General features: G+C 36.8%; 1 protein-coding gene across 3 annotated transcripts in view; it reads left to right on the top strand.

The window, feature by feature from the left end:
- Positions 1-15813, top strand: part of CDC42BPB (CDC42 binding protein kinase beta) — an 87540-nt gene that overhangs the window by 47233 nt on the left and 24494 nt on the right. For all 3 annotated transcript variants that reach the window (XM_042814674.1, XM_042814673.1, XM_042814672.1), the window contains exons 7-19: positions 487-687; positions 2272-2520; positions 3783-3862; positions 4776-4942; positions 5041-5160; positions 7159-7292; positions 8940-9182; positions 10854-10964; positions 11342-11586; positions 11762-11867; positions 12415-12539; positions 13508-13613; positions 15197-15345. In XM_042814674.1, coding sequence (XP_042670608.1) covers positions 487-687; positions 2272-2520; positions 3783-3862; positions 4776-4942; positions 5041-5160; positions 7159-7292; positions 8940-9182; positions 10854-10964; positions 11342-11586; positions 11762-11867; positions 12415-12539; positions 13508-13613; positions 15197-15345 — 2036 coding nt within the window. The remainder of the gene's footprint in view (positions 1-486; positions 688-2271; positions 2521-3782; positions 3863-4775; positions 4943-5040; positions 5161-7158; positions 7293-8939; positions 9183-10853; positions 10965-11341; positions 11587-11761; positions 11868-12414; positions 12540-13507; positions 13614-15196; positions 15346-15813) is intronic.

The following is a 15813-nucleotide window of genomic DNA, read 5'->3' as shown; positions in this document are numbered from 1 at the left end:
CCTACTCCCTACAGTGCATCCACAATTATGCTACGCAGGCATTAAGCCAATTTCAAACCTAATAAAAATAGGATGCTACCTGCCCTGGAAACTTGTTTTGTTATTTTTTGATGAAATTGTAAACTGAAACTCAGGCGTAGAACTCAAACTGCCTGCTTATTAATTCTTCATTTCAATTTCTTGCAAACAGTTGCAGCTGTAAAGTGTAAAAGCACGTGTACACACAGGCAAAACACTTTATTGGCTTTTTGACAACAGGTATAACTATTTGGAGGTTTTACTGTGTGCAAATTAAAATGTAGACTTTGTTACTTAATACATTCTTTGTTTCATTGCTGTGATTTTTCTTTTTTTTTTTTTTAATAATTAACTTCCTTTTCTAAAATCGTGTACTGATGTCTCTGTCAGAAATACTAAAGTATGAGTGAGAATGTTGCTTTAGAGATCCTGAAAACTTACCAGAATTATGTTTGCCTTATTTTTAAGGTGCAGTCCTCTGTGGCAGTGGGTACGCCTGACTACATCTCCCCTGAGATACTGCAAGCCATGGAGGATGGAATGGGAAAATATGGGCCTGAATGTGACTGGTGGTCACTGGGGGTCTGCATGTATGAAATGCTTTATGGTGAAACACCTTTTTATGCAGAGTCATTAGTGGAAACCTATGGGAAGATTATGAATCACGAAGTAAGAAATACGTTCGTCTTACTGTATTTACTAAGACTATAATGTTTACAGTGAAACTGTTACTGCTTATAAATATTGAAGTGATGGTAGTTCTTTGCTTTCTCATGATGATGTAGAACTGTATCTAATTATGTAGATTCGTTGGTTTCATTTTTAGGAATGTTGGCATCTCTGAAAGGCAGAATATTTTTTTTTCTCTAAATGGTAATGTTCTTGTTGAAAAGTCTAAGCAGTCTTCATGAAACAAAATTTAAAACCAACACTTAAGATAGGCCCATTGAAAGTTTCTTCTGGAGTGTGCTGGAGAAATGAAGTAATGCATTATTTATGCAGCTGTGCACATTTTCTGTCACATCAATAACCAGTATAAAAAAAGGAAAGAGGTAAGTCGACTGGTGTGGACATGAGCTGCACAAAGAACATGAGGTCAGGGGGGAGTTGCCCAGAGTAGAAGTGGCAGAAAAACATGAACTTTTGAGCTGCATGAAGAATATAGGTCAGGGGGCTTTGTCCAGAGTCAGAATGGTAGAGAATTGTTCAAACTTCTGGATGCATTCTGAACATTAGGGAATAAGAATAAGCCAGTTCACAATGTCCTTCCAGAGGTGTGGTAGGAGTGTGTGATTATGTGCTGGTGTTTACAATAATGTGCTCTCCTAGTGAAGCAGTGGTGGGTAGGACATTAAATTCTTTCTAGAGCTGTCACCCTTGCAGTGATCAGTGCTAATCTCTCGCTCTCTTTAATTTCCTCAATTAACTAATTGGTGGCAATCTTTTCTGTGTTATGATTGAAATATGTAATCAGCTTGGGGCTAAATGCTGTCTGCATGGCTGTAAACTGTTTTTGAGAAAGTTTGAAGCTGTTATCGTGCAGACTTAATACTGCAGTCTCATTTACATACAATTGGTGTGTTTTAATTTTTTTAATTCAAATTTTTTAATTTGAATTATGCTGTTTTGGTCCCTAATGGTCTCATTCAAACCTTGAAAGGTTGTATTGTAAAACCATAAAAGTACTACTGGCCTTTACTAAGTCAAACTTCTTACTGTACAGTGGAAGCAGTAAACTAAAAGACAGAAAAACTTTGCCCAGTTTTATCTGGAGTAACTTCATGTATAACAGTGTTTTGTGGAGCACTGACTAGCATCTTGGGGTTTTAAGAGCAGAAACAAAATCTCAAGGAGTACATCTTCAGCAGGTCAGTGGAGCTGTGGCTGAGAGTGTCAGTGAGTATATGCCTATGTTGCACCATCTTTATTGTACTGTAATGTGTCAGAATTCCTGTATGTCTTCCAAAGAAAACGTTGCCTTTTCTTAAGGGTTAATGTAACAGCAGCTGTTTTCAAACAGATTTGTATTAAAGGAATCAAGAAGAGATTACTAATCTTCATAACCTATTTTAAGACAACAGATCTATTGGTGGTCATGTTGCATTGTACTCTGCCACTGCTCAGTGGATGTAGTACAATTGTCTGTATTTCTTTGCAGTTTTATTGGTGTAATTTAGCACTTTCTTTTTGAAAACAATCGCTGAAAATTATGGGATGGATTCCTCTAAAATGTCTTAATTTGTTGTTTTCTAGGAACGATTTCAGTTTCCATCCCATGTTACAGACGTGTCTGAAGAAGCAAAAGATCTGATTCAGCGACTTATCTGCAGCAGGGAACGTAGGCTGGGACAGAATGGAATAGAGGATTTTAAGTCTCATGCCTTTTTTGAAGGACTTAACTGGGATAACATCCGAAATCTAGAAGCACCTTATATTCCAGATGTTAGCAGTCCATCTGACACCTCAAACTTTGATGTAGATGATGATGTGCTAAGAAATCCAGTGAGTCTTTTATTTTAATATCACTTTTGCAAGTATGCAACCGTGCTGCATTGTAAGGTAGCAGTGAGAACTTGTTTCACGAGATAATTACTTTCTTGTTTTTGGGTTTTGGTGGTGTTGTTTTGGTTTGTTGTTTTTGTTTTGTAAAAGGAGCAAGTAGTGAATTTGTTAATGTGTTGTGCCAGTGAAATGTTTTGTTTTAAAATCTAAAAATCCATGAAACAGATTACCAAGTCTAGCAAATTCAGTGGCACCTGTGTGTATGACATGGATATGCTCTGTGGTGCAGTGTTACAGCAACGGGGAGTATTCATATTGCAGCCATACTGGCATGAATGCTCAAATGAAGATCACAAGTAGTTATGCTATGTGAAATTTCAGATGAATGAAACCCCACTCAGCTGCTGCCATTTATATGATAACTAACCCAGTTTGTCAACCATTATCATTTAGAAAAGAAGCTCATGATCTCTGAAAACCCAAAATGAGCAGTGAGGTGGAAAACATTATTTTTTTCACATTTGAAACGACTTATTTTTCACATTGTAGCATCTAATACTTGGTCATTCAAAATTGAAGCTTATTCAAAGCTGAAAAAAAGCTGACAGACATTTGCCCTTTTGATTTACCTTTACAAGGAGCTTGTATTTGTTTTGTTCTTTATCAGATATGAATATAATCTGTCTTCAAAAATACATACATGCAGCTTGTTATCACAGCTGCCCTGGTGAGAGAACTCAAATTGATGCTACATAAAAACCAGAAGATTATTTTTGGGAGTGGGGGTGTTGGTGTTCTTTCATTTTGTTCATGACCACTTGTTCATCAGTTTCAATCTAAGAAATGGAGAACTTTTGGCTTGATTTTTTGATTACGTGTCTTGCAGTAACAAGCATACTAAAGCAAACATCATGCATTTTCATGCCTGGTCACTTTAATTAGGAACTTGAAGTTTCGGGTTTTCTTTTAATGGTTGCCTTGTGCTTTGAACTTGCTGAAATGCTGCCTTTTCAAGCGCCAGCTCACAAAAAAAAGAGGCTTCTAAATTCAGGTCATTATATTAAATGACCTAATCTGAAATGAGGTTCATGCAAGGACAATGGAAGGCTATACAATGAAGCATAATTGCCAGTTGTGAATTGGTAAGCGCTAAGAAGAATCTTTCTACCAGCTGTTTCTTTTTAACCATTGAGACTAAATCAAATGGCTTTAGCTCTGCATGGGTTCTCTTTTGGGTTTTCATGCATGTTATTTTTATGCAGGAAGTGGTGCCACCAAGTTCTCACACAGGTTTTTCTGGACTGCATTTACCCTTTGTTGGGTTTACATACACAACTGATAGGTAAGATCTCATTTTTGTAATCAAGCAGGAAGAAGTCCATTATATGTATTAACAGATGAACATTCATCCCGCATGAATATGTCTTGAACATATTTTGATCATGTTTTTGAAGGTTGGATGCTTTTGTATTTAATTTCCTTTATTTGAAATGAATGAAACTTAAGGGACTAGATGTGTCACATGTAAGTAAGTACAGACTTGCTCTTCTTCGTGAAGAGGCTAAAAGCAAGTCTTGTCCATGTTGCTTGTCTGCCAGAAACAGTCTAGGATTAGTTCATTGCTTGTTGATAGGCAACATTAACATAATGTAGTGTTACTCTAAATACAGATACCCCATTTTCAGGTGGTTCTGAAAATAGGCGAAGATAGCACACTTTGCCCATCTGTGAAATTTGAAATGAGTCTTCATCTGACTTCAGAGATCCCTCAAGTACATTCTTGTGCCTCTGGGTTTGAGGTTATTCTACCTTGTTTGTTATTCCCTTCTTTTCCTTTGCTCACATTTGTTATCCTCACAACACAGCACAGAAAGGACCTGTTGCACATATCTTATTTTTTAATTAAATCCATCTTTGTCACACTTGAAACTGAACTTTTGGTTTTGTTTCTCAGTTCTTTCAGTTGTGGGCATATTCTACTCTGCTGTTAGGTAGTAACTTCTGACTGAGGGGAGTTATAATTTTCAAACAGTTTGTATAGTTAACGTACATTAACATAATTAAATCCCTGAATGTAAATATCTTAATTAATCAGCAGCATACACAGCAGTGTCAGGGTATACCTGCTCTGACAGTTCTCTCAACAGTAACAGTTTTAGTGGATGTTCTTGTAAGTTTAAGTTGCATAGTTGGAATCCCAACATGTCACTGCCGAGAGTATTAAAAGATTATTACTTATGTGGTTTTGTTTTCAGCTCTTTATCTGATAGAGGCACTTTGAAGAGTGCAACGCAGTCTGACACTGTAACCAAAGATGTGGATGTACAGCGTGACTTAAAGAACACTTCACAAATAGAAGGTTATGAAAAGAAAATACGGAAATTAGAGCAAGAAAAGCAGGATTTGAACAGAAAACTGCAAGGTGAGTGGCGGATGGTTTTCTGGATTCTTAGCCTTTGCTATTAGAGGAATCGAAATGTATTTCACTGAATAACTTTTTCTCCTTTGCTGATTTTAAAGAATCTACACAGACAGTGGAAAGCCTCCAAGGTCCGGTGTGTGTTACAGTAAATACAAACCGTGATAAGGAAATAAAAAAATTAAATGAAGAAATTGAACGGTTGAAGAACAAATTAACAGGTAAGACGTTGGCATGACTAGCAGTAATTACGGTACTGCAGCTTAATGTTAATAGAAGTGGCAAAATACATATTGTGGTTTTGCAGTAATTACAATTACTGTTATTGAGGTGCTTAAAAAATATCTTAAAAGTTTGAATAGTTAGAGGCGTTTCAGTTTTTCCAGGCAAGCACTTAACCTTTTATTCCACTTCTACATCCTCATACCCTGTACTAGTATGGAGATTCTAGAGTAGAATGAATTGAATGGATGGATTCAAGCAAATATTTTTGGTCATGTTGATTTCTATAAATGTCTCTGGAGATCCTGCTCTCTCTCTTTTTGAGGAGTATATTTTTGATGTAGTTTTACTGGATGTATGTGTAACAGAGAGTAGAGAGAAAAGATCAGTTGCCCTTTAGTAATATGAGGGGATAGGTAATGGTGAAGATGTATAATAATAATAATAATAATACTGTATATTTAAATATTTCTGAGCTGCTGTTCCCTTTGTGTTTTTGTCTGGTGATGCATTAATTAGGAAGCATTGCAGAAAAATACTGGCATCTGTCCCAAGAAGGGACTGACTCATCTGTATCTCTGAAAATCTGTTGCTTGACAATGCTATTAGTTTATGCATACAAACCTTCTGTTAGTGTTAGAATCAGTCATATGCTAAATGGTTGTTCTGAATCCTGATGGGTTGGCTAAGAGGTTTATAGTGGCCTGTAGTATACTGTGAGTGAGTTCAGATGCTGAGTTACTAATACCAAGACCTCCAACTGTTGTCCTCCATTCATGAGCACTTTTTTGTAGATCTATTTATTTTCTTGGTCCAGATTTCTGGTACTTCCTTAATTCATTATCTTGGTTTGTGTGTCAGTCAGTCCACTGTCAGTCACAACTGATATGTTTTCTACACTTTGGCAATACTGCCCCTTTTGTAAGCACATCTGTTGTCAAATCAGCTTTGCTTCAAGTGAGAATTTTTTCAAAAAAACCCTCCAAACTCTGGTCTTGTGCATTCAAGAAATCATGTTTGTCTAAAGAATTTGATTGAGGTGCTACTTCTGCAAATGGGTCAGGTTTATCCAGTTCTTCAGCCTATTGTGTGCTGTTACGTATTGAAATCTGGCAGTATAGTCTGTGGAGTGGGAGAGAGTTTAGCACTGCTTCATACTAAAATGAGAAAAGGAATGCTACTTCAATTGCTACGGCAGTGCTTGGGATCTCTGAATGCATAGGTTCAGTTTCCTGTTCTGCCATAGATGTCACAATTTCAGTGAGACAGTTATTTGTGTGCAGTTTCTTATTTGTGTAAAAGAAGTAGTAATTATAACCAAATGGAGAACTACAGTTCGATTTCTTACCAGCTCTAAGACTGAACAAAAATACATATAAAGGCAGTTATCTTTTCTGTTTAACAGTGATCAATTATTATTTTTTTTAATTTTCTTTGAGACTAAGAAGAGAACTGCCAAGAGAACATCCTGGTAGGAATATGGGCGGTTGGGTTTCCATTCTGCTTCATGCGTAATGGTGTTGCCTTTCCCGATTTTCAGCTCTTAACTGCTCTAGGATAAGTAGATATGGAAATAAATAAGCTCTAGGAAATAAATAGTTCTTTCCTGTCTTGCTGGTAGCGCCAATAAATGAAGTCTTGTCATATAAAGAAAACTATTTAGGAGACAAATTACCAGAACTGGAATTTAAACGACTTGAGTTAATTTCAGTTGTCAAGGGCTAGGAGTTGCATTTCTCAAAACATAAAACGTCCCTGTGCTGAGGCATTTTTGCTTTAGGAGATAACAGTCTTTAGGAGGTGTGGAATTGTTTGTTCTTAATATGTTGAGAAAGTTAAAATGACATGGAGCTGTCGGTGCATCAGAGTTACTTTTAAGTTGCCTAAAATGGAAAGAAGTTAATTTTCTGAACCAAGTTATGCCAGTTTGCTTAAGTAATGTTTCTTACTTGATGTACATTTGGGACCAGTTACCCTTATTATGTGTTACTCTGCAGATGTAAGTAAACTGGAAGGACAGCTTGCAGATGCAGTGGCTTTTCGACAAGAGCATGAAGACTGTATGCATAAGTTGAAAGGACTGGAAAAGCAGTGTCGAGTATTACGGCAAGAAAAAGAAGACCTTCATAAGGTATTGATCCAAAATGAATATGTTTAGAAATGGTCGTGCAGAGTAGTTCCAGACCAATTTTGGTTTGATTACAGTTTCAGTGTTAGAAATGTTGCTGTGTAAAACTGTAAGGAGATGTTAGTGAGCTTGTTGGTCTTGTTAATGATATACTAGTTTTCCAAGGTGCGCACTTTTTTTTTCTTTTTAAAGTAGGTTGACATCCTAATAATTTCAGGTATGTTCTCACCTTTTAATATTGACTTGTTTGATGCGTTTCTATCTTTTGAAGACAACTGGAGGTTACATATCCATGCAGTCACACAGAAGCTAATAAACTGTATAATCACAGAGCTCACTGAGATTTGGTTTGCTGGAGGTAGGAGAGGATTTTCTAAGGAATGATTTTAGTGTAACGATTTGATTTTCTCAAGATATTCCAGTTTACACTGGAGTTAAATTTGTGGGTCTGTGGCTTGTCATTAGTTTTGTAGATGCTGAAAGGTGTATATTTGAATGAGTTAATAAAGCTCAATTGCTGTGCCAACTTGAGCCCACTTATTCTCTGTAATTCCAAAGGATTAATTATTGCTTAAGGCCGAGGATGACTTTTATATTACTGAATTGTCTTACTGTTGTGCAAATTATACCTCTGTTTGCTCCCTAGAATGTAGAAGTATGGTAAGGTAGGTCACTAAAATATTTACAGTAAATAAAGGCTTTGCATTTATTGTATATCACTTCCAGTAATACCAAAATATCATCTATTCAAATATCTAGATTTAAAGACCACGTATTGCTTATATGGCATTCAGATGGACCAAAAATAATCCATGGTCAAAGGCCTCTGAGTTTTTTGTCCACTAGAATGTAACAGCATCTCTTCTGTCTGTTAAGCACAGTTAAGATGTGTTCACTGGGGCATATGAGTAGGGAAGATGGCAAATCTGCTCTTACTGGTTTGCACACACACCATTTTGGAAATTAATGCATACTTTTGCATGACCTCTGCTAATGGCAGGATTTTTTAAATGTCTCTTGGCCAGTATACATTTACTCTGTTGTCTAGTTCTGCACTTTTTAATTTATTTTCAATCTCAAGTGATTTTATGTAGAGCGTTTAGTTTATATTTCAGTCCTGTTAAATTATGTTAACTATTTGCTGTAAAGGAAACAACTTTCGTACTTTCAATTAAAGGTAAATTAGATTATCATACTCTCAATTAAATTAGAGCTTTACAGTTTGTTCTAATCAATCTTCCTCAATTTTCTTAAGAATTTCACAAGATCTGCTGCAGCCTCTTAGTGCTGGTACAGTCTACTTGACTGTTTTCCTGAATGGGCAGTCTACTGAAACGACTTCCTTTAAGAAGTACATTGTGCAAGTACATTGTGGTAATCTGAAATTAAGTCTTTGAGAGGTGAGATGGCCTTGTGCAGTCCGATTTGTATGAAGGACTTTAGGAGTCCTCTTGGAAATGCCACCCTAGAAACAGAATAGCTGTTGTCTTGGTATGCTCCTGCAGCTGTGTAAATTAACTATTAGGAATAATATTTGAAGTTATCTGAGAGGTTTGAGTTTTCAAGTCATGCTTATGTTGGTTCACTTTCTTTCTTGGAAAAAATAAACTGACTTCAATTTTTATATATATATATTTTTTAAAAAACCAGCAACTTGTAGAAGCTTCAGAGAGATTAAAGACACAATCCAAAGAGCTGCGGGATGCCCACCAACAAAGAAAGCTGGCCGTGCAGGAATTCTCTGAGCTCAGTGAGAGGATGGGAGAGTTGCGGTCTCAGAAGCAGAAACTGTCCCGACAACTTCGTGACAAAGAGGAGGAGGTGGAAATGAGCTTGCAGAAAAATGATGCTATGCGACAGGACATCCGTAAATCAGAGAAGATCAGAAAAGAGGTAGCTCAATAAAATAACTAACAGTGACGTGTTTCAGCTGCTGCTTGCCCTGTATCACTGATGTGATTGTATTGAGAAATCAGGAGCAGAAAGGATGATTTACTCTGCTTATAAGATATTGCTCTGATAACTCTTCCATATCACTTCACTGTACTTCACAAAATAGATCTTGAATTAATTTCTAGAAGTTTTGCTAGTGTATCAGGGAATGAGCAGAGTCTGCTTTATTCTTTGTACGCAGACTGATTTTAATCTTGAGGAAACCATTTTTGCTACATGCCCAGCCTGTTACTTCTTTGTGTTTTGATTCCTGCAGACTCTGAGTTGCAGTCAGCTTGAAACTTAGAATGCTCAATGCCTTGATGTGCTTTATGTTGGAGTATTTTGACTTCACTTTTTTTTTCCAGTTGAATGTTTCTGTTTATCTGGAGAGAGGAACAGTGATACAGACTGAATAATTGGTTTTCCTTACTATTTTCTTAGTCAGTATAGAGAGTATACTTGTAAATATCTTTAAACAAGCTAATTTTCTGATTACTATCCTAGGCAATTTACAGTTTTGAATAAGAAGTGGATAACTGGAGGAATGCATAAGACCCAGTTATCATGGTTAGCACAGTGTTTTAATCACTGAAAAGCTGTCATATTTTGTGCTCTATGAGTGAAGTTTGAAAAGAAACTTGAGCTTTGTAAGTGGTGCTAGAAAACTCCTGGGGAGTTGAAGGACAGATTATGAAAATGTATTAAGAGGTGAAGTATTTCAGACCAGTCTGTGAATTAGGGGTGGTACTTGACTGGGAAAGATGTAGGGCTACAGCACTGTATTTGGCAGTGCATTCTGCCCTCCTCTGTAGAGCTAGTTCAAGTGTTGAAAACAACATGAAAAACTTGATCATCTGTCTTTGTTCCTAGGAATTCCTCTGTCCTCTCTTCCCTAACATCTTCATCAGTCTTCTGTTCAGAACATAATCTATAAGTTCATTATCTTAGTCTGAAGTTTAAACTACAATGCTTTTAAAAATAACTTTGTTAGTTGACTGTGAATGCAAAAAAAAAAAAAAACAAAACCAAGCAGGTTTTATTCTTCATTGGTTGCATCGCTGCCTTCGATGCCACTAAATTGTCTTCCTGATACTATAATACTATATACTTTTGAAATAGATAAATGGATGATCAAGACTATTTTATTCCATAATTACAAGGTACAAATGTTCAGTGTTCATATTTGAAGTATTTCACAGTAACTTGGCACAAAGGTCAGGATTTTCTGATCTGCTGCCTTAGTAGATACTGAGGCATGGAGCTGACTTGTAAATATGAGAGGCTTTCTTCTTTCACAGCTGCAGTGAATTCCTAGTGCTGATTCCTTCTCTTAACATTAATAAAAGCTTTGCAGTTATCCCTGCATGTATCTAATGTGGTTTATATCAGTACCAAAAGTCATTTGGTAGTTGCTGTGCTTTGAAAAAGACAGATGCCTGGATCACTGAAGGCAAAACATTATCATGAAACTCTGAAAGCTTTGTTATAGTGGTTTAATGTAAGATAGAGATAAGGAAAAGCTTTGTTTTCAAGGCCCTGGAAAGCTCATCCCTGTGGAGGAGAGGAAATGAATGATACAGATAGCCCTATCTTGTGTTGAAATGACTTTAAATTACTCTGATTTTATAGCTGGAATCTCAACTTGAAGAAGTTATGGCAGAAGCATCAAAGGAACGTAAGCTTCGTGAACACAGTGAAGTCTTCTGCAAACAACTGGAAAATGAACTGGAAGCTCTGAAGGTTGCTTCTTTTTTTTTTTTCTTTTTTTTAATGTTTACTCATGACACAGGAATTGCAATATTTTTGCTTACTCAGCTGTTGATACCAGGATAAAAACTGCAGCATTACTAGAAACCTGACCTAGCCTGATTAGGATTTGTTAGATTTATTTTCCTTTCTTTTTTTCTTTTTTTCTTTTTTCTTTTTAAATAAACCCACGTGGTCCAAAGTTGGTCACTTAAGGAGCTAAACCCTGGAAGGCAGCTTTTGAGCCATTAAGGACCTAGACAAAAATTTTCCAAAGTGTTGCAATGGGACAATTCTTTTTCAGATGATATTTCTAAAATGTAAGGATTGTAGTCCTTTCCTGATGAGTTCTCTTCTCCACTCTTCTGCAGGTGAAGCAGGGGGGGCGGGCAGCAGGAGCCACACTAGAACATCAGCAGGAGCTTTCCAAGATGAAGGCTGAGCTGGAAAAGAAAATCTTATTCTATGAAGAGGAGTTGGTCCGGCGAGAAGCATCACATGTTCTAGAAGTAAAAAATGTGAAAAAGGAAGTACATGATTCAGAGAGCCATCAGCTTGCACTGCAGAAAGAGATCATGATACTGAAGGATAAATTAGAGAAAACGAAGCGAGAGAGGTAAGTTTTAGGGACAGGATTAATAACCAGGGATTTCTTTTGTATGTGTGCTGCATTGTACAGGTAACAGCTCAGGATGATGTTTCACCTTAATTCTGTTTATGTTTTTCTGAAATTCCCAGTCTACAGATTCTGCAGTCTTGCTGTACATGTTTGTGTTTCTTGTCCTCCTTAGGCACAGTGAAATGGAGGAAGCAGTGGGATCAATGAAAGAGAAATACGAGCGTGAAAGATCTATGCTCTTGGAAGATAACAAAAAGCTAACAACAGAAAATGAGAAGGTAATTATTTTAGGAAACATTTTTTAGCAAAGCAAGAATTACATTTTGCTTCTGTGCAGTGTTGAAATAATGTTCTCATTGATCTGAACAGTACCAGTAAATGTTCAGGCAATATATAGTGAAACAAATGAAGTTCTGGCCATAGAAGTATCAGAGATCTGGCCAAGTAGTAGCTTTAGCATCTCAGTTACTGCACTTTGTGGAACCAATTCCTGCAACTCAGAGGGCACCACCTTCCAATTTCTGTGTGAAAGCTTCACAGAGGGCAAAGCATTTACTATGCCAGCTTGCCTTCCTGATGGATTAGTTAAGTCTCTTTCCTCACCATAGACCCTGTGCTTGCTTCCCTCTGCTGCACCTTTGTTTTGGATTGATTTGTATGAACTAGAAATATATTTTATTGTCAGGATCTGATTATGATCCAGTTCTGCAAAAATAATAAATGAAATACAATTTCCTGTGTTGTTTGTTCAAATTCTGTAAGTGTGTGGACATACACATTGATAAATGTATGAAACTCATGTAAAGGGGAAATCTTTTGTTTCAGCTTTGCTCCTTTGTGGACAAATTAACAGCACAGAACAGGCAGCTAGATGATGAGCTCCAAGACCTAGCAGCAAAGAAGGAGTCTGTTGCTCACTGGGAAGCTCAGATTGCAGAAATTATTCAGTGGTATGTATTGTTCAGAGATCCTGATGGCCACTTTGAGATTTTTGAAATACTGATTGCACTCTTTTTTATGTATAGCCAGGCCCTTTTTTGTATGTCTGGGATCAACAAAAGCGTGGTGCTTTGGAGTGATGATAAATTGTTTCTTTTGCTTTTGCAGAAGAGCTGACTAATAAGATTTCTAAATGAAATTGTCAGATACCATTAAGTGCAGAGGAAAGAGTTTGGTTGTCAACTTGCTTCAAACTCTTAAGTGATTATTAAACCACAAAGTTTAGAATATTGTGGTAAGACTTGTCAGGAAAATGGTCGTGATTTAAAGGTCCATGTTAACACAGACCCTGAGTAGTTGTATGAGACACACACTTGCACTTAATTCACACATCAGTCTTTCCTTCTTGTTTCCTGGGTTAGCATGCAAGTATTTTCTGAATGCAAGACATTTGGTCACCTATATGTTTCTTCTGCTGACTGAAATTGAGTGTTGCTGCTGGAGATCAGTGGTTACAAATTAGATGAATGTCTAGTTTCTGACTAATACTTAGGCCTGAAAAGGCATTTCAGCTACTGAGTGGAGAGGGGCAAGGTGTGGGGCTTCGTAGTTTTTCTACTTGCCCTTCCAAATGTTATAGGAGAACTTTACAATAGCCCTTATAAAAATCCAGCAAGCAATGTGCAGATCATGTTACAAAAAAATAACAGAGAAATCTCTGTAGAACTCTTCTTGATGGTAGAAGGAAAGCTTCAGTTTCCCTGGTAACTGCCACAATCAAGAGAATCAAACACAAGAAAAACCTAAAGCAGGCAATACGAGCAATATTCAGTTTTCTCTGCTGGGAAAGTTTTTTATGCTCTCTCCATGTTTGCCACATCCCTAAATCTGATGCAAACACTAATTATTTGGTAGTATAGTCTTTGTTGCTGTGATCCATGAAACTGTTCACTGATACCTTTTTGTAACTGCACAATAGGGTAAGTGATGAAAAGGATGCTCGTGGCTATCTCCAAGCATTGGCCTCCAAAATGACAGAAGAACTAGAATCTTTGAGAAGTTCCAGTCTGGGATCACGAACACTGGTAAGAAAATACAAGCATTTGGATGTTCTGGGGATGTCTAAGAAGCCAACAGTTTTAGTTTCAGCCACATTCTCAGTATCTGTCCAAAATCAGAATTTTTTTCTAATAAATCCTCTGCTCTGCTAGTGACATACTAGTTTTACTTATGGCTTGTTAAATTCATTTGGATCATGCAATCAGAGTTTGATAATTACAGTGGTATTTCTTACTAACATCTACCATTAAAAACTGTTGCACACTACAGAGTAGAAACAATGGATTAAACCCATAAAGGAGATCACAGAAATGTACCTCACCACAATAGATGCAAGAGAATAATTTTAATTGCCACTACGGTGACAAAATAAGTTTTCTCTTGTACAAGCATTTTGAACAAGTTTTAACTGGTTGGTACTGTTACAAACTAGTGACTCATGAGAGCCTGTAGCTTTATGCACTGTAGGACAGTGAGACCTTGTGTCGTAGTCTTTCCCATGTAGTAGTAGTTGCATGGTTTCTCAAAAATAGAAGAGGTGAAACCCTCTCAAAGGAGTATGGTTTGTAAGACAAAAGCACTGTTTTGCCCTGCAGGTATTAAATACCTACATACAGAAAGGAAGAAACACTTTAGCTGGCCATGGAAGCCCATGCCCCTAGCAGTGCCAGTCTGCACAGTCAGATGCTGTGGATAGAGTCGATCTGCTGCTGATTTATATAGATAAAAGTTACTCATCCCTTCTAAACCTATGAATAGGAAAAACTAAGAGAAGGTTATGACTTTTTACAATCTAACCTTTGCCTGCATTATAGAGAAACGATCATAACGTTGAGTGGTTTTATAAGAAGAAAGATTGGATCAAATGCGGTTGGCCCAGAATAAAGAATGCTGTCTGTTCTGTATATTACAGCTGGTTTTGTAACTTCTGCAGAACCTGATCTAAGGTTAATTATTTCTCAACATAAAAAGGCTCTCATTTTCATGAGTGTTATTTGCATTTTCATCTGTGACTAGAGAGAATATCCATTCGGGAACACTGAAAATGTAATCCACACTGAAAAATGCTTTGAAAAGCTTGGAAAACTAGCTTGTGGTGGTGAGGATTTGCGTAGTGTACAATGCTTAATGAACATATGAACTGTTTAGATGAAAATCCCTGGGTATCCAGAATATTTCAAGACCCAAATTACTTCGTTTTCTTCATGTTATATTTTAGGATATTATGTCTTACATAAACTATATACATTCATCTAAATTCCTAAAGTCCAGTATGTCCCTGTGCAAGTTCTATACACTTTTATAGTTTCAACAATGAAAGCTAGCCATTTTCAGTGGATTCTTTGCTTGACTGTCATGCTCAGTGATCTAGCAATTTGACTTCAAGCATATTATGTTAATGGTATGACCATTAAAAGCAAATTATTGTTACTTTGTTTTTACGAAATAAAATCTGGCTATTGGCTGATTTCTGTGTAGCAGGAGTAGTGTCCATAATTAATCAAAAGTGCATTCTCTGAACCAGTGTGAAAGTTATTTTACATCTGTGAACAACTATGGAAATACATTTAGACATCTGATATTAATATTCAGTAACTTACTGCCACAGGATCCACTTTGGAAAGTGCGACGCAGTCAGAAGTTGGATATGTCAGCTAGGCTGGAATTACAGTCTGCCCTCGATGCTGAAATTCGTGCCAAACAACTAGTTCAAGAAGAGCTACGAAAAGTTAAAGATGCAAACATATCTTTTGAAAGGTAATAGCTGCTTTGGTTATGTTTGGGTTTTAATGTGCAGCTCTAAATAGTAATAGTAACAGCTTTTTTTCAAATTGTTCCCTTGTGCCCAGATTAGTGGACTTTGCTTGGAAGATCCTACTCTATAGACTGTGCATTTCTAGTGTTGTCAACTGAGAACTCTTAACGCTTTGTTCAAGTTAACTTTACACTGCTGCGAATATCTTAGGAATAAGATAGGGATCTTAGGCACCTGAGGTATAAGGTATGGCCAACAGCAGATTGAAAGCAAAACCAATTATTTTTTTAATAAGCTAACTGGGAAGAAAAGACCAAACTAGTATTATAATAATTGTGTTTGGCAAATATTTGCAGTGGTAACAAGAGTCTTAAGTGTAATTCTCACTGTCTAGCCAAGAAGTGAGGTGCTAATTTAGGGTAAAAATAAAATCAATAAGCCTAGAAAAAATAAACTTATCCTCTTCCCTT

Source organism: Centrocercus urophasianus, unplaced genomic scaffold (assembly GCF_019232065.1).
Source record: "Centrocercus urophasianus isolate 14NV4802_14NV808 unplaced genomic scaffold, USGS_Curo_1.0 seq_14, whole genome shotgun sequence".
Taxonomy (NCBI): Eukaryota; Metazoa; Chordata; class Aves; order Galliformes; family Phasianidae; genus Centrocercus; species Centrocercus urophasianus.
This window is presented reverse-complemented; position numbering and strand designations above follow the sequence as displayed.